General features: G+C 35.2%; 4 protein-coding genes across 8 annotated transcripts; 2 read left to right on the forward strand and 2 right to left on the reverse strand.

Annotated features, from left to right (window-relative positions):
• The first annotated feature begins 333 nt into the window (after positions 1–333).
• LOC110609988 (U-box domain-containing protein 5) lies at positions 334–6,795 on the forward strand. Its single transcript, XM_021749842.2, has 6 exons — positions 334–971; positions 2,263–2,340; positions 2,888–3,073; positions 3,470–3,577; positions 3,940–5,105; positions 5,828–6,795. The coding sequence occupies exons 2-6, from the start codon at positions 2,284–2,286 to the stop codon at positions 6,582–6,584; spliced, it is 2,274 nt and encodes a 757-aa protein (XP_021605534.2). The 5' UTR covers positions 334–971; positions 2,263–2,283; the 3' UTR covers positions 6,585–6,795.
• Positions 6,624–13,493, forward strand: LOC110601383 (anaphase-promoting complex subunit 10). Of its 3 annotated transcripts, none has more exons than XM_043958297.1 (7): positions 6,624–6,760; positions 10,290–10,481; positions 10,595–10,655; positions 10,776–10,868; positions 10,981–11,051; positions 11,967–12,071; positions 12,159–13,493. In XM_043958297.1, the coding sequence occupies exons 2-7, from the start codon at positions 10,303–10,305 to the stop codon at positions 12,226–12,228; spliced, it is 579 nt and encodes a 192-aa protein (XP_043814232.1). In that variant the 5' UTR covers positions 6,624–6,760; positions 10,290–10,302; the 3' UTR covers positions 12,229–13,493. The 3 variants fall into 3 exon arrangements, 2 of the variants coding, with proteins under 2 accessions (XP_043814232.1, XP_021594190.1); XM_021738498.2 differs by lacking the exon at positions 6,624–6,760 and adding an exon at positions 8,633–9,142; XR_006351229.1 differs by lacking the exon at positions 6,624–6,760 and adding an exon at positions 8,626–9,142 and having other exon boundaries at positions 10,290–10,655; positions 11,286–12,071; positions 12,159–12,202.
• Positions 12,691–17,271, reverse strand: LOC110601372 (pentatricopeptide repeat-containing protein At5g66520). Of its 2 annotated transcripts, XM_043958282.1 has the most exons (2): positions 17,028–17,170; positions 12,691–16,953 (listed from the first exon to the last, which is right to left on the reverse strand). In XM_043958282.1, exon 2 carries the CDS (start codon positions 16,929–16,931, stop codon positions 15,561–15,563), a length of 1,371 nt encoding a protein of 456 aa, XP_043814217.1. In that variant the 5' UTR covers positions 16,932–16,953; positions 17,028–17,170; the 3' UTR covers positions 12,691–15,560. The 2 variants fall into 2 exon arrangements, with proteins under 2 accessions (XP_043814217.1, XP_021594180.1); XM_021738488.2 differs by having other exon boundaries at positions 12,691–17,271.
• Positions 17,272–17,809: 538 nt separating this feature from the next.
• On the reverse strand, positions 17,810–24,434 carry LOC110615895 (syntaxin-112). 2 transcript variants are annotated; one of them, XM_021758096.2, is made up of 9 exons: positions 24,254–24,434; positions 23,993–24,099; positions 23,787–23,858; positions 22,994–23,053; positions 22,252–22,346; positions 20,960–21,029; positions 20,738–20,839; positions 20,353–20,390; positions 17,850–18,972 (listed from the first exon to the last, which is right to left on the reverse strand). In XM_021758096.2, exons 1-9 carry the CDS (start codon positions 24,279–24,281, stop codon positions 18,054–18,056), a joined length of 1,491 nt encoding a protein of 496 aa, XP_021613788.1. In that variant the 5' UTR covers positions 24,282–24,434; the 3' UTR covers positions 17,850–18,053. The 2 variants fall into 2 exon arrangements, with proteins under 2 accessions (XP_043814223.1, XP_021613788.1); XM_043958288.1 differs by lacking the exons at positions 20,353–20,390; positions 20,738–20,839; positions 20,960–21,029; ... (3 more) ...; positions 23,993–24,099; positions 24,254–24,434 and adding an exon at positions 19,105–19,816 and having other exon boundaries at positions 17,810–18,976.
• Between the last annotated feature and the right edge of the window lie 516 nt (positions 24,435–24,950).

A 24,950-nucleotide genomic window follows, 5' to 3' on the forward strand; every position in this document is an offset into this window, starting at 1 on the left:
CTCAAATTCACTTAAATATATTTACCACTAATTCAAATCTATAATTATAAAAAAAATTAAATTTATCCGTTTTTTTATATTAAAAGTATTTGGTTATATTTTAAGATATTTTAATTATCCTCTTACGAGAATTAACTATAATTTTTTTAAAATTCAGGGCAGCCCACGATTGTTTTCCCTTGGAAAAATTAATAATGGTTTATGGTGTGGGGACTAGAGTGAGAGTGATAGCCACCCGCTGTGCGAGGGCTTCTTTTGGCTTTCGCATGTCACTTTCTTCAAGGATGACCGAGGAAACCTGATATCATTATTACCTGCAGTAGTCAATTGCACTGCAATTTTAGCTAGTTGAATCCTCTCTCTCTCTCTATTTTGTCTAAATTATTAAATTACCTCTCTCTCTCTCCTTGGTTATCTTTTTTCTTTGTCTCTTTTTTTCTTAGACTTCACTTTTCCCTTTCATCTGGGGTTATCCTGTTTTTGAAGGGCTAAAAACGACAACTCTCTCTTCTTCTCGTTCTTGAATTCTGGGTTTTCGGCGTTGTGTGATGTACGGGGAAGTATCTAGTGGGTATTAGTTATATTGGCGTGTTTTTGGAAGTTGGGTTTTGATGAGAAAGAAGATTTATGTGCACAGATTCTGTGTCTTGTTCATCATCCTCATCATCTACAAGTATTCTCTTGGGTTGTTGCTTTGGCAACTTGAATTTCGCTTGTAACTGGGCTCGCTTTGGCTGCTGGTCTGTTTCTTCTGGAGCTGATTGTGTGGTGGCTTCAAGTGACATTTTTATATTGGTTTCCACAACAAGTATGAGAAAAAAGCTTTGTGATTTAAGAATTGGGTTTTGGCGAGATTGGAGGTTCAAGTGCTAACTCTTTGTCAAGAGAGGGAAGAGGGTTTTGCGTTTTATTGCTCCCTTATCAGCAGTGAAGGGAGCTTCTTATTATTGTTGGTGTTTCCACATTACTGGGTGAGACCTTTTCTTTCTTTCTTCTTCTTCTTCTTCTTCTTTTATCCTCTCTTTCTTGTGCTTTCGGGTTTGTTCTTATGATAGTTACTATTTAGTTAGACTGATTCAAAGTACTCTTTCAATTTCTTACAAATATTATGCCGACAAGGGTTTCTTCCAGCAAATTCTAAGAATGATCATGAATTTTTATGTATCAGAGTGCCTTTTGGCTTTTTTTCTTTTCTTTTCTTTTTTTAAAATTGAGAAGGATCTTAAGTTATGCCCCATAATCTAGTAAATCTATCCCATAGTCAACTAATCATTAAGGTTTAGCTTAACAGTCTGTGTGTGTATCTATTCAAATTCTTTTGGATTAGGGGGAAGAATAGGAAGATGATGGACATGGACAGTTGCAATTTGCAACATTATTTATGCGTGTGTCGTTGCTAATTTGAGATATGCAGCTCTGTTGTATGGACTGAATTCTGGAAAATAGAGACATCATCCATCAGTGAATAAGTAAAAACGATTTTTTTTTTGATTCTTTTGGATGTAGTTATGATTCATTCCAAGTTGGTGGTTTCAGCTCTTGATTGGTATAATTCCGTGTTTCACTAGGGATTTTCTGGAAATCTTTTTGATGCAGAATAAGCACTGCTACCAATTTGGTGTCAAATAAGCACTAATGTTAAATTGATGTAGAACATGTAGGAAAAATGGAATAAGAGGATGAGAAGCAAATTCTCAAAAGAAAAGAGAAACCCGTTCTCATTTTTATTAACTTAAAGCAATTGTCAATCATAGAAAAAGTCTCTACCAAACTATGTACAGAACCTAGGCCTATATAGAGAGTACTAATAGTCCTACCAACATTAGTATTAGGAATCCTAAATCCGATGCTAATGAGGAACCACAAATCACAAGTTGCACAAATCCTTAAATATAATAAACGTCTACTTTCAATATTTTTCCCCCAAAAATGGGCAGTCCTAAAATTCCTACTATTTTCCTACTTCACTTCTGCCATTTGGTTTCTCATGATTTTCATTCCTCAACAAGTAAACATAATTGAAATCAGCTTTGACGAACTCAGTACGCTGGAGGTCATTTGTTCATTGGCAATTTGGTTAGTCTGATCCTTGCTTTGAAATTAGTGTTTATGTTTGGATGATGCTCTTACTGCTTGCTATTCATAGAATGGTATGTTATGCAGTTTTTATTTCTTTCTTATCATAAATGTCTTCTTTTTTACATTATTTATTGGACTTTTAAGTAGGTGTTATTGACATTTGAATTGCTAATTAATGTGCAGACCCTTCTTTCTTCCCTTTGAATGGGGACTGATGTTGCTGATGTAGTGGAGACACTGCCATATCTTTATCACTTCAAGGTATAGTGTCTCAAGTCAGTATGCTGTTCAATTGAATTGTCTAAATTATTATCATTTGTATGGAGCGCTTAAGGTACAACTTTATTAATAATTTTTGTTTCATGTTTTTGGCATCTAATTATGTACTTTTGTGAATTAGAATAAAACATGTGCATTTGTTACAGAGGTGAAAGTAGTAACTATGCACTTAAGGTTCCATGTGACATTTTTCGCTTGCTGTGCTATCTTACTGTTTAATGCGAAATTAGGAGTATGAAAAAACTTAGGCCATGTCATTGTTTTTCATTGTTTGTGCTACATCGCCTCTTCATTGAGCTTGAGTGGGTCATAGTGCCTTCCAATTAAGTTGATAGGTACAGATGAAAGGCCATAATTTGGAGAATGAAGAATGACGTATTTCCTGGAAAAACTTAGGCCATGTCGTTTCCATAAGAATGGAATATAAAACTCCTAGTTTATGTTTCATTTTAAAATTTCTATATTTTTTACCTTTATTTGATTCGATTCTATTGTTTTAAAAATAACTTTACCTGCTTCATTTTTGCAGGCGCATCGTTCAATGTGCACAGAATTAATGAAATTAGTTGATAGAATTGGACATGTATTTCCAGAAATAGAAGCAGCTCGGCCGCGATGCTCATCTGGAATACAGGCACTATGCTTGTTAAATGGCACAGTTGAGAAAGCAAAGCAAATTCTTCGGTACTGCTGTGAGTGTAGTAAATTATATTTGGTAAGTATCCTTCAATAATTACGGATAAAAAAGTGGATGAAATAAAAAGAACTGATAACCTTCACTGATATGTCTATGCACGTGCATACACACATCCATCTGCAAGTTTTATACTTTTCAGCAATAGATGCTGCAGACACTTCCTGATTGGGTCTGTCATTGTTTTGTTTTATTGTTAAGAGTAGTAATCTCAGCATAAATGATGCAAAATATATGTTTCCAGTGGATTTTCCTGCATTACTGTTTGATACTGGCATATTCATGCTCTGAATCATTCCATTCTTGCATAAAAACTGATATAATTAATTCCATTTTCCCTTCTTTCTTTAACTCTCCAGTATTGGTAGATATCTGCCACTAATTTTTGGTTAATGCTGCTTTTTGCATTACTTTCAGGTAATAACTGGGGATGTAATAGTCTCAAGATGTCAAAGATCAAGGAACAATTTTGAACAGAGTTTAGGCCAAATTCAAACTATGGTTCCAACTATGTTGGCTGCTGAGGTATGTCAAATTACATGGACTCTTGAGTTTTCTTTTGTTATCTTTTTCTTTTGTCTGTTTCCATACTGGATGACAATGATGGATATGTTTCAGAAAATTACCAAACTTGCAATTACTTGCATAAATAGAATTAATTCCTTGTTCCCAAGTCATATATGTTCAATCTGATGTTGATCTTAAATGTAGAAAACTCCTGCTTATCCTTGTTCCATTTTGCATCATTCCTTTGTCGTTGTTGATTTAGATTAATTTAGAAAACTGTCTGTTAGTTTTTAGATCAGCTCAGCTCTATTTTGTTATTTTTCTATTATACTTTGTATTCTTGATTATTTTCATGATTGATAAGAAACTTTCATTTGCAGATCTCTCAAATTATTGATGATCTAAATGCAGCAACATTTATGCTAGACTCTTCTGATGAGGAGGCTGGTAAGGCTGTGCGAGAACTGATTCAACAGGGCAGTAATGTATCTGATTCAGCAGAATATTCTGAAATGAAAGCTCTTCAACTTGCTGCTTTTAAGCTTCATATTACATCCCCAAAAGCCTTATTAATAGAGAAAAGATCAATTAAGAAGCAGTTAGATAAAGTTGGTGATAGTGACCCTGCCAAAAAGAAGATATTAAAATATCTTTTGTATCTGCTGAAGAAGTATGGAAACTTGATTATGGAAGAGCAAACAGAGACTCCCAAATCTGAGCGTGTAGGATCAGTTGCACCCGCAAATCCTAGCAATACTTCTGTATGTAGCCAATCTGTTGATGTAGAGTCTGATATGGGAATTCCACAGAATGAAGCGCAAGCTGATATTCTAGATAGAGGTACACCCCCTGAGGAGTTTAAGTGCCCTATATCCAAGAGATTTATGTATGATCCTGTTGTCATTGCTTCTGGACAAACATTTGAAAGGATGTGGATACAAAAGTGGTTTGATGATGGTAATGATACATGTCCAAAAACAAAAGTAAAACTGCCACATTGTTCAATGGTTCCAAACACAGCCATGAAAGATCTGATATCTAAGTGGTGTGAAAAATATGGAATCACCATTCCTGATCCAAGTATGAAAGCAGTTCACTCATGGGACATATCTTCTACATCCATTGCTAGCTTAGGCAGCTCTATGAATGATCTACACCTTCCACTGGATATCAGCAATATATCACTTGGGTCATTAGATGCTAGTTACAGTTCAGACTCTTCGCGCACTAGGTTTTCAGATGGATCCAATGCAATATTAGCATCAAAAAATGATGACTGCCATAGATTCCAGTCTTATCCATCCATACGGGAGACAGATTCAGAGTTTTTGACTAGAGTTTCTGAGCTTAATTGGGATGCTCAATGCAAAATGATTGAAGATGTCAAAAGCCATTTGCAAAATAATCTTCAATCTTGTCATTCTGTGTCATCTGATAATTTTGTTGATCCTCTCATTAGATTTTTGAAGGATGCATGTAATCGACATGATGCAAGAGCTCAGAAAGCTGGATCTCAATTATTACTTGTGTTTGTGAGCAAAAGCAGGTAATTTGTTCTTTGTGCATGATACAACTTATACTGAAACTCTTCAGTTGGTTCTATGTTATGGAATGATTTGTCCTTAGCATTATTACTATTCTTGTTTATATTACATACTTAATTGTCATGGACTTAATACTGCCAGTCAATGGCCTAAATGAAAGAGTTATTAAGATAAATTGCTATGGTAGAACTAGTCAATAACATATGTTGCTGCTGAACTGTGACTGCTATATGATAATTGCAAATAATGTAAAGACCTATTAATGGGGCCACGGACCCACCCAGTTTGACCCACTAGAAAGCTTTTTGCCCCGGCTAAGACCATTTGGAAGCAGGCTTGGCTTGGGATTTTGTGTTCATTAGGTGTCAGCCTACGTGATGAATAAAATAATAATATTCATATAAATTTTAATTTACCAGCTGGGCTTGGTCAAATATAGGCCTAGAATAGATGGATCAGCCTGGGAAAGGCCCTGATTCTTAACCTGTGTTTTGAGTAGCTCTACTTGCTAATACATGATGATCTAAAATTTCATTCTTGTATTTTGCCCTTAACTTGAGCAAATAAATTATATTGTTCTTTTACCATAGAATTGCATGTTATTTGGCAGGTTGTAGCATATAATGGGGTTTCTTTTCTCTGAATTGGCTCTTAAGTTCTGCTCATGTTTCTCTTTTAATTCAATCTATTTGTAATGCTTCCAATATTCTGGTGCTCCATGCAGAAGTGGATTGTCATACTTACATGAAGATGCATTTAGTCTACTGGTATCTTTCCTTGACTCCGAGGTAACTGAAGAGACTCTTGCAATACTGGAAGTGTTGTCTGGCCATCCATATTGCAGAACTAAAATCACAGCCTCTGGTGCTCTTGTTCCTATACTAAAGATTCTTGACTCACAGTGCAAAGAACACCAGGAAAAAGCCATTAAAATCCTGCAGAATCTGTCCTCAAACGGTGATATATGTTCCCAAATTGTATATTTGGAGTGCATCCCAAAATTAGTTCCTTTCATAAATGAGGGTAGGATTGCAACACATTGTATGGTTCTATTGAAAAATTTATGTGATATGGAAGAGGCTAGGGTTGCTATTGCTGAAACAAATGGATGCATTTCTTCCATTGCTGAACTACTTGAGAGTGGCAGTCGTGAGGAACAGGAGTATGCAGTCGCTGTTCTGCTTTCATTATGCTCCCAGCGTGTCCAATATTGTCAGTTGGTCATGGATGAAGGAGTTATTCCATCTCTTGTTGATATATCTATTAATGGAAATGATAAAGCAAAAGTGACTGCTTTAGAGTTGCTTCGGCAATTAAGAGATGTTGAATATGGCAAGGGACAAGAATGCTTTCAATCTGATGTTGATGTCAGTAGAGACGGAAGCCAGCACACTAAAGAAAAGAAACCGTCCAAGACTTCTGGATTTTTCAGGAGTTTTTTCCCAAAACCTAGTTCTCTTGCACCAAAGAAGAAGAGATAACACTTAAATCTGCCTTTTATGTGCTGGCTTTGTGTTGGCTCAAAATCTCTTTACCATGAACAAAAAAATTGAATCAGCCTGCTGGAGTATCTAGTTCTCCATTGTTGTTGGTTTTCACTTTTTACCTGGAATGGAGCAGCAGTATCATAATATTATAGGTGAACATAGATTAGTTGGTAAGTGATCTCTTTTTCTCTTTTTTTTTTTTTTTTTTTTTTTTTTTTTTTTTTTTTTTTTTCTAACATTAATTCATGACATGTAGAATCTGATTGCCTCATTATTTTCTGATGATGAATGTGCTGCCGATTTCCAGCTGTATATTTAATAACATTGTATAGGCTAGTTTGATGTGTTATTGGCATTCTAAGTTGATTGTCTGAAATTTGAGCGTTTGTCAGTGCATGACTAATTTAGGCGTGTTGCCATACGTTCTCCTCTGCTTATCCTATGTGTATATCTCTTGAAGTTGAACTAACAAAAAAACCTTCATTCGAATGATCGGAGTAGGCCATGTACAAGCATGATCAACTGTTGCCATCATCTTGTGGATAAACCTTTGCTTTCTGAAAATCACATTGAGTGGTGTTTTATATTCAGAGAGAAGACTCGTGCTATAATTTTCTGATGGGTTTTCATTGTTATAGATATTTTCTATTCATGTCTGTTAATTCTGAAAAATGCTATCTTTCCCATCAATTTTGTACTGCCTCTACCTTCTTGTCCAATGTGGGGTGATTTTATTTGTGATGAACGTCATTTATTAGTAAATGTTTAGCACAAAAATTCAACAGTGAACCACTTGTAGCATGCCGCATCAGGCTGGATAAGAATGCAGAGCAAAAATTACTACAGTTGGTGTATTTTGCTTTTCTAGTTTCATCTTGTATTTCATACAAGTTTTTGTATGCAAAAGCGTAAATCAGTTGTGATATAGAATCTGAAATTGCTGATGTTGATTTCTGTTGCAAACTAAATTCAAGAATTTGAAAGAGTTTACCGACAGCGAATGTGTAGATCAATGGGACTGGTTAATCAGCAAACCGGATCATTGACCGATCTGGTCTAATTGAAGCACGGATTTCTTTCTTCCTCGGTAAAGAAAAAGAGGAATCCTGGTCTGAGTGAGGCTGAACCCGTGACCTAAGATGAAAATTTTTATCTATTTATCATACTATAGAATTTTAATATAACTATTTACTTTTCATTGATATTTTAGTCTAATTCTTCTTGTTATTAGGAAAATATTTTATTCAAAAACTAAACTTTAACTAGAAAATTTTAATTATTTTCAATAATAAAATTATAGTAAATCCTATACTTTCATTAATTATTGATGGTTAAATTTTATCGTTTGTCATTTTTACTCTTTTGAGTTATCGTTTTTTTTCTTTTTTAAAAAAATAAAAATTGGGGATTGAAAATTGAGAATTAAAAATTGAAAATTGGGATTACCTATTTTTTTATTAAAAAATAGGTTAGGTTTCATTTTCTATGATGTGAAAAAAAATTATTTTATTATTATTATTATTATTTACAAATTATGACGTAGATGTTAATTTGCGCATTAAATGTTGGGATGTGGCTGGACAGATAAATATTATCAGGACAAAAACGGTTTCTATTTTTCCTAAATTTTTAATGATAAAAATATATTTTGTATTTATCATTCAACTTTCATTTCATTAAAGTTAAATTTTAAAAAACATAAAAACAAAAAATTGAAAAATATACGTATATTAGAACTAAATAATATTTTTTTATATTTATATGATTTAGAATTATAATTCATAGATTTATTTTAAAAATTTTATTTAATTAATAAATAATTATTCATTATTGAATTATAATAATTAATCTTTCATTTTATTTTTTAATAATTTAGTATTTATGGTCTTAATTTTTGTAGTAATTTAATTTATTAAATTTTAATTGATTCTTTAATTTTTTTTACTAATGATAAATTTACAATAACTATTTCGTTAATAAAGAACTATTGAGAGATTAAATTATTTAAATATGAGGGAAGTTATTGATTTTTTAAAAAAAAAAAAAAAAAACTGGGAGGCTTGATCCGTTTTCACCCCGTTACGCCGAATCGGAACAGGTCGGGTTTTGCCTCCAAAATCTATAAATTAAATCCAATTTCCCTCCACTCATACACCGTCATCTGAAAACTCTCCACCCCGCAATCCTCAGATTTTCTCCTATACAACAAACATCCATCCTCAACTCTCAACCTCCCCCAAATTACACCTCTCTTCCCGCCTCAAAATCAACCACGTTCACACCCCAATTGCAACCAATTTCGACCAAAACCGCCCACTATTCTCTGCATGCAGTCGGTAATAAACCTTCCTAGAGCAACTTCTCCTCACCCATCTCCCCCGTTGTTTCTCTTTTACCTTATATCTCTCGCACTTCGCCCTTTTTCTGTGTATTTTTGTGTTTCCAGCTGCACCCAATTCTTGCCTTGGCATGAGAGGGTCCGGCAAGACAATTCTTTCACCAAATCGCTTAATCGGAGCTCGTTTCATCTGTCCCAACAGCTGATCTGATAGGTACTAAAACTCGAGCTTACGCCTTCATTTGATTAGCCTTGTGCTTGATATGTAACTTTATTGATAATTTTTTTTTAACTACACTACTTGATTTTGGAATGGATTTGGGTTGTCCTCTATCCCACGATTTAAATAAGTAACGGCGCCAGGGAGCGTAGTTCATGTAATTTTTGAAGTAGCCGGAAATAAAGCTTTTGTTAGAACAATGAACTGAAGTACTCACCTACTGCCGTATTAGGAGTTTTGAAGTATAGTTTGGAGTAGTTTTGGGTGTTTTGTTTTTGTAGTTCAGTTGTTTGATCAAATGCCTCAAAAGAAATACTGCATCAGTGATTGAATTTCTTCTACAATTTGTGTAAAATTAATGATTTTTTTAAAAAAGGCTGATTAAGTTATTCTTATAATACTATTGATTAATTGTAGTGGATAGTAGTTTCCATGGAGAAGGCATCATGTCCATATCTTTAGGATTGCGTGATTTTTTTATTATTTTTTTTTACCAATTGGGTCATTTGTTTACGGAGTGTGTTGATACCAAAGGTTTTCAAACTGGTCTGTTTGAGAAACAATGCAGCAGAGAATTAAGATTCAAGGTAATTATGATAGAACACACAAATTGCGTGTAAAGTTACAAAAAGTTAAGGACTAAGCTAAAAGTTTTTGTGGTGTCAGTAAATGTGCTAATATAATTTTATATTAGTTCTATTTACTTGTTCTGATTTGTTTTTTTTCTTCTTTTTTGTTTCAAAAACCAATAAAATCAAAATAATCCAAAACTGAATTGAAAAAACTGACGAGTTTGATCGTTTTCTCTATTTGAACTTAATTATGCAAATCTCTAACAAGATCGTTTCACACCAAATAGTTAGCAAATAAATAAATAAATAAAAACCCAACCACGCGCCTGTGACTAGGCATTTGGGGGTAACCTGGACTGGCCAAGAGCTCAGTTTTTCCTGTGGAACCAGCTAGGTTGGTCCGGATTTGACAACATTCGTTATAGTAAGTTGTGTGGATGAACCTCTAGAACTTAATTCCCTTGAAGTTTGAAGGTCTGGCTCGCTAAATCCAATTTTCAAAATTGATATGTTTCTTCTCTGTTTTGCTTTATTTGCAAGTTGAAATAATTCAAGAGTTCCGTTTGCAGAGTGTAACAGAAAATGGCAACTGAGTTATCAGAGGGAGAAGAAGAAGGGAAGATTACAGGGGGGAATCAATTCCTGATTTTAGATGATGACCTCAGAGAAATGGGCAAAAAAGCCGCTTGGAGTGTCAGCTCTTGCAAGCTTGGCAATGGCGTCTCCTCTCTCCGGGATGACAATCTTGATTCCTTTTGGCAGTAACTAAACAAACAAATATGCCATCTCTGTACCTCTCTGATATCTCTCTATAACAGGAAATCTTTGAATGAATTTTTTTTGGTCCTTTTGTGTTTTTTCTGTGTTTTTGTAGATCGGATGGTGCGCAACCTCATTTGGTGAACATTCAATTCCAGAAGAAAGTAAAGCTACAAGTACGAATCCAGTTTTCTGTTACTTGACATGGTGCAATTTGACAAAAGAACCAATATTTGTTTATTGGTTTTTGGAGGCCATCGCTAACCGGAATTTGTTTCTTTATCTTATGGGTGAAGTTGATTGTACTCTATGTGGATTTCAAGCTTGATGAGAGCTATACCCCCAGTAAGATCTCTATTCGCACTGGCGATGGATTTCACAACTTGAAGGTCTGTTATTAAGTTTTATCACATTCGTGTGTGTGTGTGTGTTTCTCTCTGTTTATTATATTAAATATCTTTACAAATTCAATTTGGTATTGACGGTACTAAACTGCCTTAGGAGATCAAGGCTGTGGAACTTGTCAAGCCAACTGGCTGGGTTTATCTATCCTTATCTAGAAATGATCCTAGGTAACAACTACTATGTCCATGTGCTGATTCCTCCTTCTCTTACCTACTTCGCTAAAATTTCCATTTTAGGCTTCATCTTCTGTGTAAGGTTTAACGTGAGGTGGGAAATATGTTCACTTGTTTCCTGTATGCTCAAATCTAATACTAGTCAGTTGTCACAAGTGGCTTATACTGTTACTACTAATTGCTAAAGCTGATGTATAACATTTGTCTCTATTTTCTTTCCACTCTTAGGTGATGCTTTATCCTCTTTTGATGTCCAGTCAGCAAGTGTTGAGGAATATTGAAGCAAATTTTGAGTTTGAAAATTTTCTTTTTTTTTTTTTTTTTTTTCCAAATGAGTGTTTCTGTATTTGAGATCCATATAGTATTATGTGATTAGATTTAGTATTCCTATCATTTTATTTTGAGATTTTTTTCTTCAAAAAAAAAAAATTGCTTGTTTATGTCTGAGCCATGCTGCACAATGTTTCTCTGATCATGAATGGCAGTATTGTTATAAGATAAGGATGTAATTTTCTTGTCCAGTTTTGTTGCATTAGCTTCCTGTTAGTATAAACTGCTCTTCAATTCCTACTTCCCCAGAGCCTGGGAATATTTATTTTAGGAATATCGGTAGTCCTTAACCTTGAAGGGGATAAAAGTTTACTTTTATTTCTCTCTCAACGTGGCATCTCTATCCCAGCTCTGGTTTTGAACCTTGGCTTGCATTGAGTCTGGACAAATAGATAAACAGCAACAAGATTCAAACTACCATTTGCTGTAGGAAACTTATTTTAGATCATAACACATGCTTTTTGATATATTAATCTAAAATCTGGTTACAAAAAGTCGAGCAAAACATGACACTTGAAGTAGGAAACTTAAATTGATTTCTTAGGTTGGAGACTACCTTTCTACTAATTTGTTTGGCAGGGAAACTTTTGTGAATACATTTATGTTACAAATTGCTGTGCTATCAAATCATCTTAATGGCAGGGATACCCATGTAAGGCAGATCAAAGTTTATGGGCCTCGACCGTGAGTCATCTTCTTTTTGCTGATCATGGCTGGTCACTTCCACTCCTACTTTTATTGAAGCTTTCTTTTTTAAATGCTCGCTTGCAGGAATCCTATACCCCATCAGCCTTTTCAATTTACTTCAAGGGAATTCATTACATACTCTTCTGTTAGATGAGAATGTGATCTGCCAGGAACACAGAAGAGAAACCATGCCGTGCCTGAAACTGTGTAAAGCATGCAGCTGAAAGTAGCCAAGCCATCCAAGAACCATGCGTTGTGGACTATCTTTAATCTATTACGTTCTGCAATTATCAAAGAAACACAGATTGAGATGATTTCCTCAAAAACTTAATTGCTATTATATTTATTTGAAGTTAAGGACGGTAAAATCAGCTTGGAGAAACTGTAGTTTGAGTTGAATCTTCTTTTCTCAACCTTGCCTGATTCCTATCTGATCTGTGCGCAATGAGATTCATCAACTCTTAAATCGGAATAGCTTTGTCTAATTAAACGTTGGTGTCAAATCTGAAGGCAAAATTGGCTTTTCCGTAAGAACAACAGTGATCGTATAGGTCACAATAGTGAATGTAGGAGCGAGGTATTGGTTAATCAAATCAAATTAAGAAATACATACATATTTATCAAAGATAAAATGTCATTGATTGGAGAAAAATACAAGGTCCAAAGCTTGAACCCAAGGACCCTAACCCATACTTGACCCGGACAAAAGATCCGGAAAGAAGCAGAAAATGTAACCCTCTCTCTGGGTTGTACGGCCGCCTGATGGAAAAAGAAATTGGTGGAAGTTTCATCAATCATGGCCAGAAAACCTCACTCTCAACACTTACTGAAGCCCAAGGAAGGCGACCGTAGAAGCTTAAGCCGACTGCACCCTCCAAGGACAGAGACCCATTCTTCAAACTAAACAACCAATATACAACCCAAATCTGGCATGGATGGGAAGCCGTTGCCGCTTGAACAGAGGGAAACAGCCTCCAGATCGACACAGCAGCCACCTCCACGGTCAAGGGAGGCTTCGTACAGCTCACAAAATGAACGATGAGGGGGCAACCAGTGATTCTTGGTGAACCGTCTCGACATCTGAGACCACCTACACGAACTGCCGCTCACCACCACTCGCCGATAAGCCATTTTACCGCCATAGCTGAAAAACCCTCAACCTGTAAAAACAAAAGAAAAACAAGATCCATGCAAGAACTAGAAGAAAACACAAAGCAGATCAAACAAATCCCTCCACATGAAGCACGACTGCCAAACATCAAAAAAGGAAATATTTACACCTCACCGACTGTGGGGAGGGAAAACCCACAGCCGGGCAGGGAGGAGGCCCTCCACGGCCCGGAAGGGACTAGGAGAGCCTCCTACCGAGGCAGAAAAACCGGCAAAGACCCGGATAAAAGAGGGACAAGAATCCCAGAGCTCTCTCTCACCAAGAAGAGAGACAAATCAATTTAAGATAAAATTAAAAATAAATGAAATTCTGATATTTCATAAATTTTTTCTAAGGATGTGTTTGGATTATGGATTTACCACCTAACAACTGCTCCATATTTGTCCAGGACTGCTGCAATTTGAGAAATTGCCGTTTGAAGATTACAAAAAAAAGAAGAAAAAAAAAACCTTTTTCATTATATAGATGAACATATATATGTTGTCGTCACCCTGATTTTTCCATTATACGATGAGCTAATGAGCGCACCGTCGTTAGCTGTGGCGACACTTTCCGTGCCTTTTTCTTCTACTCCTCTTAAACTCCGCCGAGCCAACCGGTGAGTCTCTTCCATTTCTCTCTCTACAATCTCCTTCAGATTCTAGGAATTTGATGTGCCTTTTGCCTTTTCTAATAGACATTGGTTTAAGATGGTTGTTTCATTTTAGATTGCTTCATTCTACAAAATCTTGTCGATCTTATTGATCAACGTTTTATGAGATAGTGGGCTGTTTTGCAAATCTGATTGCTAACTTTGGGGGGATTTATTCCATTTTTGTCGATGGTAAGCTAGCAGTGAATGCTTAGCTGCTATTTAGTTCTGCATTTATATGTGGTTTATGGTTTTCTTGATAGGAGTAAATCGTGATCAATTTCATATTATCACTCAGTAATAGTGAAAGCTTGTCCCTATTTCTTGTGAGAGCTTGACTGGTTTCATCTGTCTTGAGCTTTAATTTTATTTATTTATTTTATAACTTTGAGATTGCATTTGTACTTAACGGCATAGATTAGCAAGGAATATGGATGGCTACATTATTGATTCAGAAAATGTGGAGGAAATCTGCAGTACCTCTCATGCTCAAAGATGGTCCATGTAGTCGTGCTATGTGGGATTTTTTTTTTCCAGGCTTTATACAAGGTAGTCGGTTATTTTTCTTTAGGAAAGCAGCACTCATCTTGGCTATATAATGTGTTGGCCTTGACATGTTCTTTAGAAACAACTGTGTATCTTCTAGTTCAGAATATGTGGGCTTATGCCTATGTTACCAGTTATTCTAGTTAACTCTCCCATATTCGCAATCACCTTAAGTATGCATACATACATATATATATATTTCCAATTGTTTGATTTTCACACAGCATAAGTATTTAAATTTTGATTGGTCCAAAAGATAAATATGGGACCTCGAGAATTTTTTTTTTGTTCCTTGAGCATTTAAGTGGCTTCAGAAATACATGATGCATAGTCAAAATTGATTTAATATGATTTATGCTGGCTTCTGTGACTAGTGCAACTATAAGAGGTTTGAAAGGTTGCAAAACACATTTTCACTCTTAATCTATCATCAAAATGCTCAATGCTCTCTATCAAAGATCGTTTCTCTTAGGCTTGTGACATTTATTCTGTTTATCGAAATTAAAAATGGGAAGTGCTAATCAATCTTTTGCCAAGGCATGCTCAAGGAGGAAGCAGCATGAGTTGAAAACTCTAGGTCATTTCTCAAAAATATTTCTTTACTTAGTCAGGGATGTGGTCACTTTCCCTGGCTTTGTAGACTGCATTTACCTTGATGCCCTGACAAGCTGCAACTTGACAATGGCTTGAGTGATGTAATAACCATCAAGAATAGAAAGTGTGTGAGATGGGACCTTATTTGATACTCTGTTTTGCTTTCTTCAAGATATCCCTAAACGGCCGTTGTTCACATTTCTGTTACTCCAATGGTTTTTACTCATTGCAGTTGGTCAGATGCTGTGGAATCCACACATACAGATGGAAGCATGTTACGAGATTTTGTTTGTGTTGAAAATGCCAAGGTATTTTAGATGTTCATTATCTTCACAAGTACATTCCTGATATCTGTGGAAGCTGGGACTATTTCTGTAGTGCCCTTTGACTATCTCCCCTATAATAAATCTGGGAAATGAGTTTCATTACCATGTGACAGTCCTCTCATATTCTTAACTACCCAATTGTACTGATTTAGCCTAAATGCAATAACCAGCTTCTGACCAGTTGCTTCTTTGCAATTTATTTGTCCGCTTCCTTGAGATCATGTAAGAAATTTCAGTGTTGTAGTTTTATATCCTTCTTGTCTTAGTTGCACAGCAATGTTGTACCACATGCAATAAATTTCTTTCATTTGAGGATGGGACCCATCCCCAGCCAAAAATCCATGAACGGCCCCATCCAGAATGATTGAGCTGCATCCTGGAAGTTTGGATACTCCATATTCATTCATATGCCTTCTTGCTTCAGCTGCTTCATTCCATTCCCCAGCAGCAGCATGAACGTTTGCTAAGTGAATGTGCCGGCCACCATGATCAGGGTCCAATTCAATTAGGAATTTCCCTATCTGCTTACCTAATTCTATATTTCCATGAATATGACAGGCATTTAGTAGTGCTCCCCATATGACAGCATTTGGTTTTACTGGCATTCGCTCAATCAGATCTGTTGCTTCCTTCAGCAAACCTGCTCGACCGAGTAGATCAACCATGCATCCATAGTGCTCTACTGTTGGGTTCAAGCTATAAACTTTGTCCATGCTGTCAAATAGTGATTTTCCTTCATCAACCAATCCTGCATAACTGCATGCTGTCAAAATTGCTGTAAAAGTTATCAGGTTTGGCTTAATTCCTGCTTTTAGCATTTGCATAAACCAGTATAGGGCTTCTCTTCCACAACCGTGAATTGCAAAACTATAAATTATTGCAGTCCACACAGAGACACTCTTCTTCCCTATTTTCTTAAACGCTTCTAGAGCTTCTTTCACACTCCCACACTTTGCATACATATTTATAAGAACACAGCCCAAAATTTTGTCCACTTGGATTCCATTCTTGTTGATGTATGCATGAATCCATCTTCCTTGATCCAAGGCTCCAGAATTTGCGCATGCTGAAAGTACGCTTGCCAGCCCTACTTTGTCAGGTTTGACGCCTGCGATCTGCATTTCTTGAAATAGATCCAGAGCCTCTTTGTCAAGTCCTGCCTGGACATAGCCGGAAATCATGATTGTATATGAAATGGCATTTCTTGCTGGCATATCTCTGAAAAGTTGGTTGGCTATTTCAGTGTACCCATGTTTCATATATCCATCAATCGTCGAGTTCCAAGAGACAACATCTGGTTGTGGGATCCGATCAAAGAGGACTTGCGCAGATTTTATGAAACCAGATGTGGCATATGCATGAAGAAGGGAATTTGTAGCATAAACATCTGAAGCAAAACCCAACTTTATGATGTGGGCATGAATTTGTTGAGTCTCTTCAATGGCTGACAGACTGGAACAGGCTTTTAGCAGGAAGGGGAAGGTGTAAGCATTGTGTGGAACTGAATCACGGAGCATTTGATGATACAGCTTCAATGCTTGCTCTGGTTTAGTGCTGTCAGCATATCCTCGGATCATCTTGTTCCACATGAAAGTGTTGGGTCTGCTGATTCTGTCAAAAATCATGTGGGCATAGGGTAAGTTCCCGGATTTTGGGGAGCAGGAGAAAGCTAGTAGCTTGCTTACTGGGATAGTCTCTAAGATAAGGCCGGTTTTGAACATATGGGCATGGACTTGCTTTAATTCCTCCATACTTGAACATCTTTCGAGCAGCGATAGGGCCTGTGGCATAATCGTGTCTAAGGTGAAATGGCATGTTGTAGCAACCAATGCCATTGAGTTGCTAAACTATTAAGAAAGATTTTGTGGACATTTCAGGTAAAGATTTTTAAGGATTTCTGCTGCTGCCTCTGTGACTTCTGATTTCTCTTTTTTGCTATTTATTACTCTTTTTTTTTTTAGAATGATTTTGGATAATGTTCTTGATATGTGGCAGAATCCCCACCAAGCAAATTTTAGATGTGATAGTTTCTGCTGGTCCTCTCATGATCATTCTCGATGTCAATTTTTTATTTCTTAAAATGATAAAAAAAGTATAGCTGGTTCTCTATTGCTATAGTTAATGCAACACTATGGCATCATTCAACAAATATGCAAATCGGTTAAATGTCATGGTATTCGGTTATATTTTGTTAAAATTAATTATTTAATTATTTTTAAATGTCCTATTAATGTCTATATTTTTAAATTAAACTCTTTAATCTTTATAAAGTAACTTCTTTTCAGCTTTGCTCAGAAGGATAAATAGTATGGACAGTTGATAGGAGACTAAACATAATAAATGTTATAAACTTTTTTTATTAAAAAAGTATAGTCTGATTTCACAATATATAAATGTTTTAACTAAGTTTAAGCATTAAATAGTTAATTTTGATAAAAATAGGTGATATGACAATAATTTCCCTTTTTAATCGATTGCTGATTTCTCAATGGTGACCCATGACTTCACCATAAATTTCCGAATTACTGAATACACTGGCCCATTTTAAAAATGAAGAGGCAGAGAAGCAAAAGGTATAGAGATCATCTTCCAAATTTCCCCTCAAAATGATCATCTCTTACTGAACTAGAAAAACTCAACTATGCATTATTATACAGACACAAAAGAGGCAAAAGACTCTGAACCTTCCCTCAAATAAAAATCCAATAATCTCAAGAAGCTAACAATGAAACAATACAGACCAAAAGTATGATCATCATCACAGCCCAAACCCAATAAACCCAAGCCTTTCTCTTCTTCTTTATCTGATTGGCATAGTAAAGATTGGTGGTTCCTCCGCTGATGAAGTTTCCTGCATTGGCCACATTTTCTTCAATATCATCCATCTTTTCCCCTTGTGTTTCAACTATAACAGCCATATCGAGAAACACCTGGTGCAGCTTTGTCAAGCTTCTCTGTATATCCATCAGAACCTTATGCATCTCTTTGCCACTCACTTCTTCCTCTGCTTTCCCTGAAAACATTTTAACTTCCCCACCTCCTGAAATGATCTTTTCGATGTCTTCCTCGCTGGGTTCGTCTCCAGTTGCTGTGTAGTATCTTCTGATGAGATCAGCTTTATAATCTGATAAAATCTTCTCTCTCAGGAACTGAAACTCGTTCATCATCTCCCTCAGTTTAGCTCTCAAGCCATTTGTGACTGATATCCTTGCCCTATCAACAGGACTACCTTCTTTGTACAGTTCTGATGTTCTGCGATTGATTTTGTTGGATTGATCGAGTGATTCTAGCTTTGCTTTTATAAGCTTAGCCTTTCTAAGAACTGAAACACTGTCGGCTTCCATTCTGTCTCTCAGGCCACGGAGAACTTTGGCACTATGAGTGGACTTAGACTCTTGAACAAGAGCACAAAGATCAGACAAGAGATTAGTGATCTCTTCCATTTCAGCTTTGATTGCAGAAACTTCTTGGAAGAACTGAGAGAGGTTTGGTTCATCTGCAGGGTTGAGAAAGCCAGATTCCATGTCAAGTTCGAGTTCAAGATCTTTTTGGGCTTGTCTTTTAAGTTCCACATAACTTAAGAACGATTTTGTCATTAGGTCATTCATCTTTGCAAGAATTTTACAAAAATCGCCTGCAAAACGAATTCAGCAAACATAAAAAAACAGAAGAACCCAGAATTGCTCAGAGATAAATTCAGAGAATTGTAGAAAGAAAAAGAATTATAATCTAAAAACAGAGTCACGATTCTTGAGATATTACCCGAAGTTCTTGAGTAACACTACAGTAAAAGGAAAGAATGGACGTCAAATTCTGCAGAAACCATGAGATTCTCTGGTTTCAAAGATGGGTTTGATATATATATATATATATATATATATATATATATATAAAAGAATAGAAAAGAAAACGAAGCCATCAATCTTGGCAAGTAAAGGGTGTTGCAAATCGCAAAGAAAATTCAGAAAATACAGAAAAAGAAGATTGGAGAAACTGATACCTCTCCTGCTCTCTCTTTCTTCTGATTCGTTATTGAAACCAAAAGAGGGAAGGAGTATCAAAGGATGAGGGACACTTGAAATTTAGGTTTTAAAGAGAATGATCAGGACTGGAAGGGTATAGTTCAGTTTTCTTATTAAGAGAGTTTTGAAAAAATTCAAAATTCAGTTGCGTAGGATTGATAGCCGTTAAACTATGCGGCCGCCAACTCCGCCAAAATGGCTCGATAATACAGTGCTCAGAAAACGGCCATATTTTATGGAAGGATATTTTTATTTTTTAAAATAATGATACTTTTTTAAACAAATCGTTAATGAAGACTTAGAATTTACATACAAATTACACCAACAAAATAATTAATTACGATAATCTGAAAAAGAAAACTAATTTTGTAATATCCATTACTGTCATTAGAAGTACGTTTAATGATACATATATATCCTTGTTTTATACTTTTTTCAATTAATTTAATGTCGTTAAAAGGTTAGATCATAAGCATTTATGGTTTTAATAAATATTTAAAGTTATATACTTACAATATTTTAGTTCTATTCAATAAACTATTAATTTTGTAAATTTAAAATCATAATCAAGTCCAGTTATATGTTTAATAGCCTTCAGATTTATTTCTTGAAAAGATCAACAACTTTATTATAATCATTAATTATATTAATCAAAATCTTCGCATGAAATAGTTTCTTCAATGTTAGACATAATTAGAGAGAAAATTGCTATCTTCCCATATTTGTCTAATTATTGGTCAACGTGCCACTTAAAATGGGAAACTCTGTGCTCAGAAGCAACAGTAGCAGTGATTGCAAGATCGGATTTATCCAGCAGGCCTAAACGACATTAGTAGGTCTATATCTCTATTCATAAAATACGGACAGATAAGGTTTTCTGTTATAAATCCGTCTTTTCAAATTAATTTTTTTTTCTTTTTAAAAAAAAAGAGAATAAAATATAAATGAGTTAAACTAAAGGACCATAGAAAGCATCCGAATAAATTTGATCTTTGACATTATATAGGGGTTGGCATGTTCATACATCTTCCACACCTGAATTTGAGAAATGCAAGTTGACTTGTCCATTTCGGCGACCACAAAATCTCCTGCAAACCTATTCCAAGAAGAAAGAATCTCGGTGTGTGTTATTATTTGGAAAATCTACACAACCGCGTAACGGAAAACATTGGTTTATTAGAATTTCAGTTAAGCAAGCTGTAGAGAACACATCGCAACATGTTTATAAAGAAGACTCTTATCGCTTCTGCTGTATGTTTTCCCAGTGGATTATTGTTTCCAGACCACCTCAGCATAAAAGCTTCTTTCAAAGTCACTGAACTCGGCTAATATTTCATATGAATATGATTAGAGATTGGGTTTCCTTTTTATGCTAGGTCTTGCCTTTTCGTCTTCTCAGCCTCAAGCCTCCTCAATGTAGAAGAACTGAGCTTATCTCCGCCTGATTCTTCAGAAACTAAATCTACAACTTCAATCTGCACAAAATCCATACTTTAATGGTCTAACTTTCCAGTACTTTAAAGAAGTGTCTATCCTTACATTGTCAAATCAGACTTCTCAGTACATGCCAATGTGCCTGAAGTGGAAACTCAAACCTTTAGAAGTGGGAAGCCCTTGTCAGCTCTCCTCTTATTAACAGACAGCCCACCTGGTACTGTCTCCTTGCTGCCCCAAAAACATGGATTAGTCAAAATTCTCACATTTTAAAGGTGAAGTATAAAGAATATAACAAGCTGCTAGAGCATGTTAAACTTGCATGGTTATATTTTCTTTCATTTACTCTATTGGAATCAAGTTTAGTGATCACAAATGCCGTTACAAATGATCCAAAGTTAACTAACTGAGTAGGAGTGATCCATATCAACTCCTAAGCAACGCAAACATTAAATTTGAAACAAAAAAAAAATACTCCATGTAAGGTAGAATTAACACCACCATTTTTATTCAGAAGGTTGATATTTCATCAAAGGGGAAAACAGAATAAAAAAACTAAAGCATTATTGGCACTCTAACTTTTCTTATCGAGCCCTCAAATCAAAATTCTGCATGCAACTCCATTGCTCCTTAACAAATAGGCACTAATTTAATGCCAATGTAATGCACGAAAACACACTGTTAAGAAGGTAAACAAAATGTTAACTGAAGAGCTGAATTGAATAATAAATTTTATAAAAAAGTTAATCAAAATAAATAATAATAATCGACTTACTCGAATCTGAATATTGTCATCATCCCTCAATTTTTAGAATTTTCATTAGTCCCTAACTTTCACTCCGTGAACTTCATTATACCTCTTCCATTAATTTTTAAAGCCTTTTTCTGTTTAATCATAATTAAAAACAAAAGTACTCTTACTTACATTGAACTCACCTCACTCCTCCCTTGGTCTCACAGCTTGCAACTTCTAGTTTTCTGATAAACCTACCTACCCATATCAATGAAAGCAGCCTAAACACACACACACACACCCCCATGCGCGCGCACCCCCAGCCCGCTGAACCCACCCCACCTGAAGAGAGAACCCTAAGCAGAAGTGAGTGAGAGGCTTCAAATGCTTAGCGAAGGAAAAAATGAATCCAATCTTTTCCCTTCTCATTTAAAACATACATAGTTTTTCATCTCTCTCCTTTCACCCTTTCAATTCCCTTTCTCACTATTGTTCTCATTTTTTTTTTTATTCATTAAAAATATTTTTTTCATTTTTTTAAATATTTCTTCAATTATTCATTTCTAGTATATTATTACTGAAAAATCATTTTTCTGGTAAAAACAAGTGTAGGACCAAACTAAAAACTACAAGAACTCAATAGCACGCAAAATAAGATGATGGTTGATGACCACGATAAAAACCAAGAAAATAAAAGGAACACAAGCAAGATTAACTGACCTTACAACTATAGCCTCCAAATTTTCATCGACAATTGAAGGTCCATAGGGATCAGTAATAGGTTCAACTTGCACCACAAGTCCTGGTTTAACAGACTGCACAAAGATGTAAAAGAAAACAAATGGTCATTTTGCCAATCATAAAATGGGTGCAAAAGAGGCTTCTCAAAAATACAACAAAGCTTAAGGATCCACCTCAAATCCCTTTTTTTAAACACAGTATGGTATGACCCTGTCTAACTCCACTCAAAAAACTAGCTTGTAAGGGAAGGATTGCTCAAGACCATCCTTTCTAACCTATGTGGGACACATCATTCTTGACTCTTTTAAACTGCATGTCCTCATGCAGAGAACCAGAATTCATGACCTATAGACCAGACAAGGTGACACTCTGATACCAAATGATATGAGCCTATCTAATTCAACCTCAAAAGCTAGATTATAAGAGAAAAGTTGCCCAAGACCACCCTTTCTAACCGATGTGATACGCGCAAGTTAGGTGGACATCAGTCTTAGAATACCAACACATCAGGAGAAAGGAGAATGGGAAACACGAGAATCACAATGGATACCTCCCATGCATTCCTTGACACATCACTATTGTTGAAAATTGATTCTTTGTTTAGTTTATAAAACTAACCCACAATCCAAAAAGAAGCAAGAAAAACAAGCAAAAAGCATTCTTTTTTATTTGAAACATTGGAGGAGAAAAAAAACATAATACTCTTCATCTTGCTGAATACCTTGATGTAATTTTCAACATTTTGCATCCTTTCCTCAATCGGCTGTATCAAGTCAGCAAACTGCAGAAGCAGAAATTTCTAATCACTATAAATATCTACTCCATGAAGAGAAAGTACATTTGAATGACAAAAGCCTTTGTGTTGCATACTATTTTCATTGTTGCAAAAATAAAATCATAGTGAGCAATAAAACTTTTCAAGTGAATCAATCACAAAACCATCTGAAATAATTGAATACCATCAGCTTCTAATGGCTGACCACAAGATAGGTATGATTAATTGGGAAAAAAGGATACGAAATCCACTCTGAAATGAACAGCAATACTATCCTAATGATTGTGGATATTTGTTCAAACTGGGGGATTAGTAAATCAACACCTGATAAAAAGAAGTGGACTATGAATATGATGTTTGTATTCTGATTTGGTTGGCCGGCTATATAATATGAATCTCACCTACAAACATAATCCAAAACACACAACAGAAATTTCAAAGCTAGACTCTAATACATGAGGCTAACAAGATGAACGCACAGAATAATCGAGAACCAATGGCCAAACCACTTGGGAATTCCCAGACAAAAATATAACTATGCCGGTACCATTTAAAGGAATGATAGCTATGTGGCCTGCACGTGGAGTAATTGGTTACTCTAAATGTGTAACCTTAAAAGGGAAGATCATAAAGGCTCGCTAACTGAAGTAGCTAAGGAAGAAAACAGAGAGAGGGGGAGAGAGAGAGATTCCTAGTAATAAATCACAGATACTGAAAATCGGGACGAATTTCGACTAACCTGCTTATTAGTTAACATAGGGCCGTCACAAACTCCAATAACAATCCGATCCCTTGCCAGCTCCGCCGACGCCTACTATTTTAGTCATCATCAAAACAATTTTCCCAAATAAAGTAATATCAAATTTACTTTAAAAAAAAAAGATCTTTTACAATTCCATTCCTCACTCGAGCTTGGAACCCTAATAAGAGAGGAGGAAGTGATACCTTAAGGAAAATGCGATGGCCGTCGTGCAATCGGTCGAAAGTACCGCCGAGAACCACTGCTCCATACGTATTTGGCGGTGATATCATGGAATTAACAATTGAATCGCCTGTGTCGACATTTATTGATAATTAGAAGCTGCGATTAGTATAAGCAACCGGCGATAGAGAGTGACGAGAAGAGAAAAAAAGAAATATATAAAATTATTTCTGTAATTTTTGTAAAATTTTCAGACATGCGGTTCGCTGGATTAGTTAACGAACCTGGACACTGTGATGGTGCATTTTCCATCTGGTAGAGGGCTCCGATGGAATTGACGAGCGAGAGAGAAAGATTCGCTCTGTTGAAATATGCATCCCCTTACAAAATATACTGGGGTGTTTTTTTTTCTTAGCTTGCAAGTTTTTGAGTTCAGCTTATAAAGCTAGAAATAATGTCTCAGGTGATTAAATCTTCAATTTATAGGTTAGTTTCATAAGTAAATTATTATATTATTTTTACTTAATTTTAAATTTTTCCTATGTATTCTATTTAATATATTTTTTAGCAATTTTAATAGTAAATATGATTTTATTACTAAATATATTTTTTGTCTATTGAATATTTACAAGTATTAAATTTTTAATTAAATGCATAATTGATTAAAATTTTAAATATTTATAAGCTTTACATGGTTTATAAGCATTATTAATTTTTATAAATTAAACAAACAATCTTTTAATAGCTTAAGGAAATATATTCTCTGAATTTCCTAAGATTTGACATTATTTATTAAATTTTTTTTTACGAAATAATTTATATTTTAAAAAATAAAATTTTTCAACAAAATATTTTTTATTAATATTAATAATTTATATATAATGACATGGACATAATTTTTAAATTATAGAAATTAACTTTTTTAAAAAAAAAAAAGCAAGTCAACGTTTTTATTTTACAAGAAAAATAATTTTCATTAAT

The sequence above is a fragment of the Manihot esculenta genome, chromosome 1, assembly GCF_001659605.2.
Source record: "Manihot esculenta cultivar AM560-2 chromosome 1, M.esculenta_v8, whole genome shotgun sequence".
In the NCBI taxonomy this organism is placed as follows: domain Eukaryota; kingdom Viridiplantae; phylum Streptophyta; class Magnoliopsida; order Malpighiales; family Euphorbiaceae; genus Manihot; species Manihot esculenta.

What these genes read in the sequence shown, in the direction of transcription:
- LOC110601383 (XM_043958297.1), top strand. Translation starts at nt 10,303, where the DNA reads ATGGCAACTGAGTTATCAGAGGGAGAAGAAGAAGGGAAGATTACAGGG. An exon ending in AATCTTGATTCCTTTTGGCA is followed by an intron (nt 10,482 to 10,594) that starts GTAACTAAACAA and finishes GTGTTTTTGTAG; the next exon opens with ATCGGATGGTGCGCAACCTC. An exon ending in TTATCTAGAAATGATCCTAG is followed by an intron (nt 11,052 to 11,966) that starts GTAACAACTACT and finishes TTTGTTTGGCAG; the next exon opens with GGAAACTTTTGTGAATACAT.
- LOC110601372 (XM_021738488.2), bottom strand. Translation starts at nt 17,177, where the DNA reads ATGGCATTGGTTGCTACAACATGCCATTTCACCTTAGACACGATTATG.
- LOC110615895 (XM_021758096.2), bottom strand. Translation starts at nt 24,281, where the DNA reads ATGGAAAATGCACCATCACAGTGTCCAG. An exon ending in TGCACCATCACAGTGTCCAG is followed by an intron (nt 24,100 to 24,253) that starts GTTCGTTAACTA and finishes ATGTCGACACAG; the next exon opens with GCGATTCAATTGTTAATTCC. An exon ending in CTATGTTAACTAATAAGCAG is followed by an intron (nt 23,054 to 23,786) that starts GTTAGTCGAAAT and finishes CTGCTTCTGCAG; the next exon opens with TTTGCTGACTTGATACAGCC.
- LOC110609988 (XM_021749842.2), top strand. Translation starts at nt 2,284, where the DNA reads ATGGGGACTGATGTTGCTGATGTAGTGGAGACACTGCCATATCTTTAT. An exon ending in AGTGTAGTAAATTATATTTG is followed by an intron (nt 3,074 to 3,469) that starts GTAAGTATCCTT and finishes CATTACTTTCAG; the next exon opens with GTAATAACTGGGGATGTAAT. An exon ending in GTGTTTGTGAGCAAAAGCAG is followed by an intron (nt 5,106 to 5,827) that starts GTAATTTGTTCT and finishes TGCTCCATGCAG; the next exon opens with AAGTGGATTGTCATACTTAC.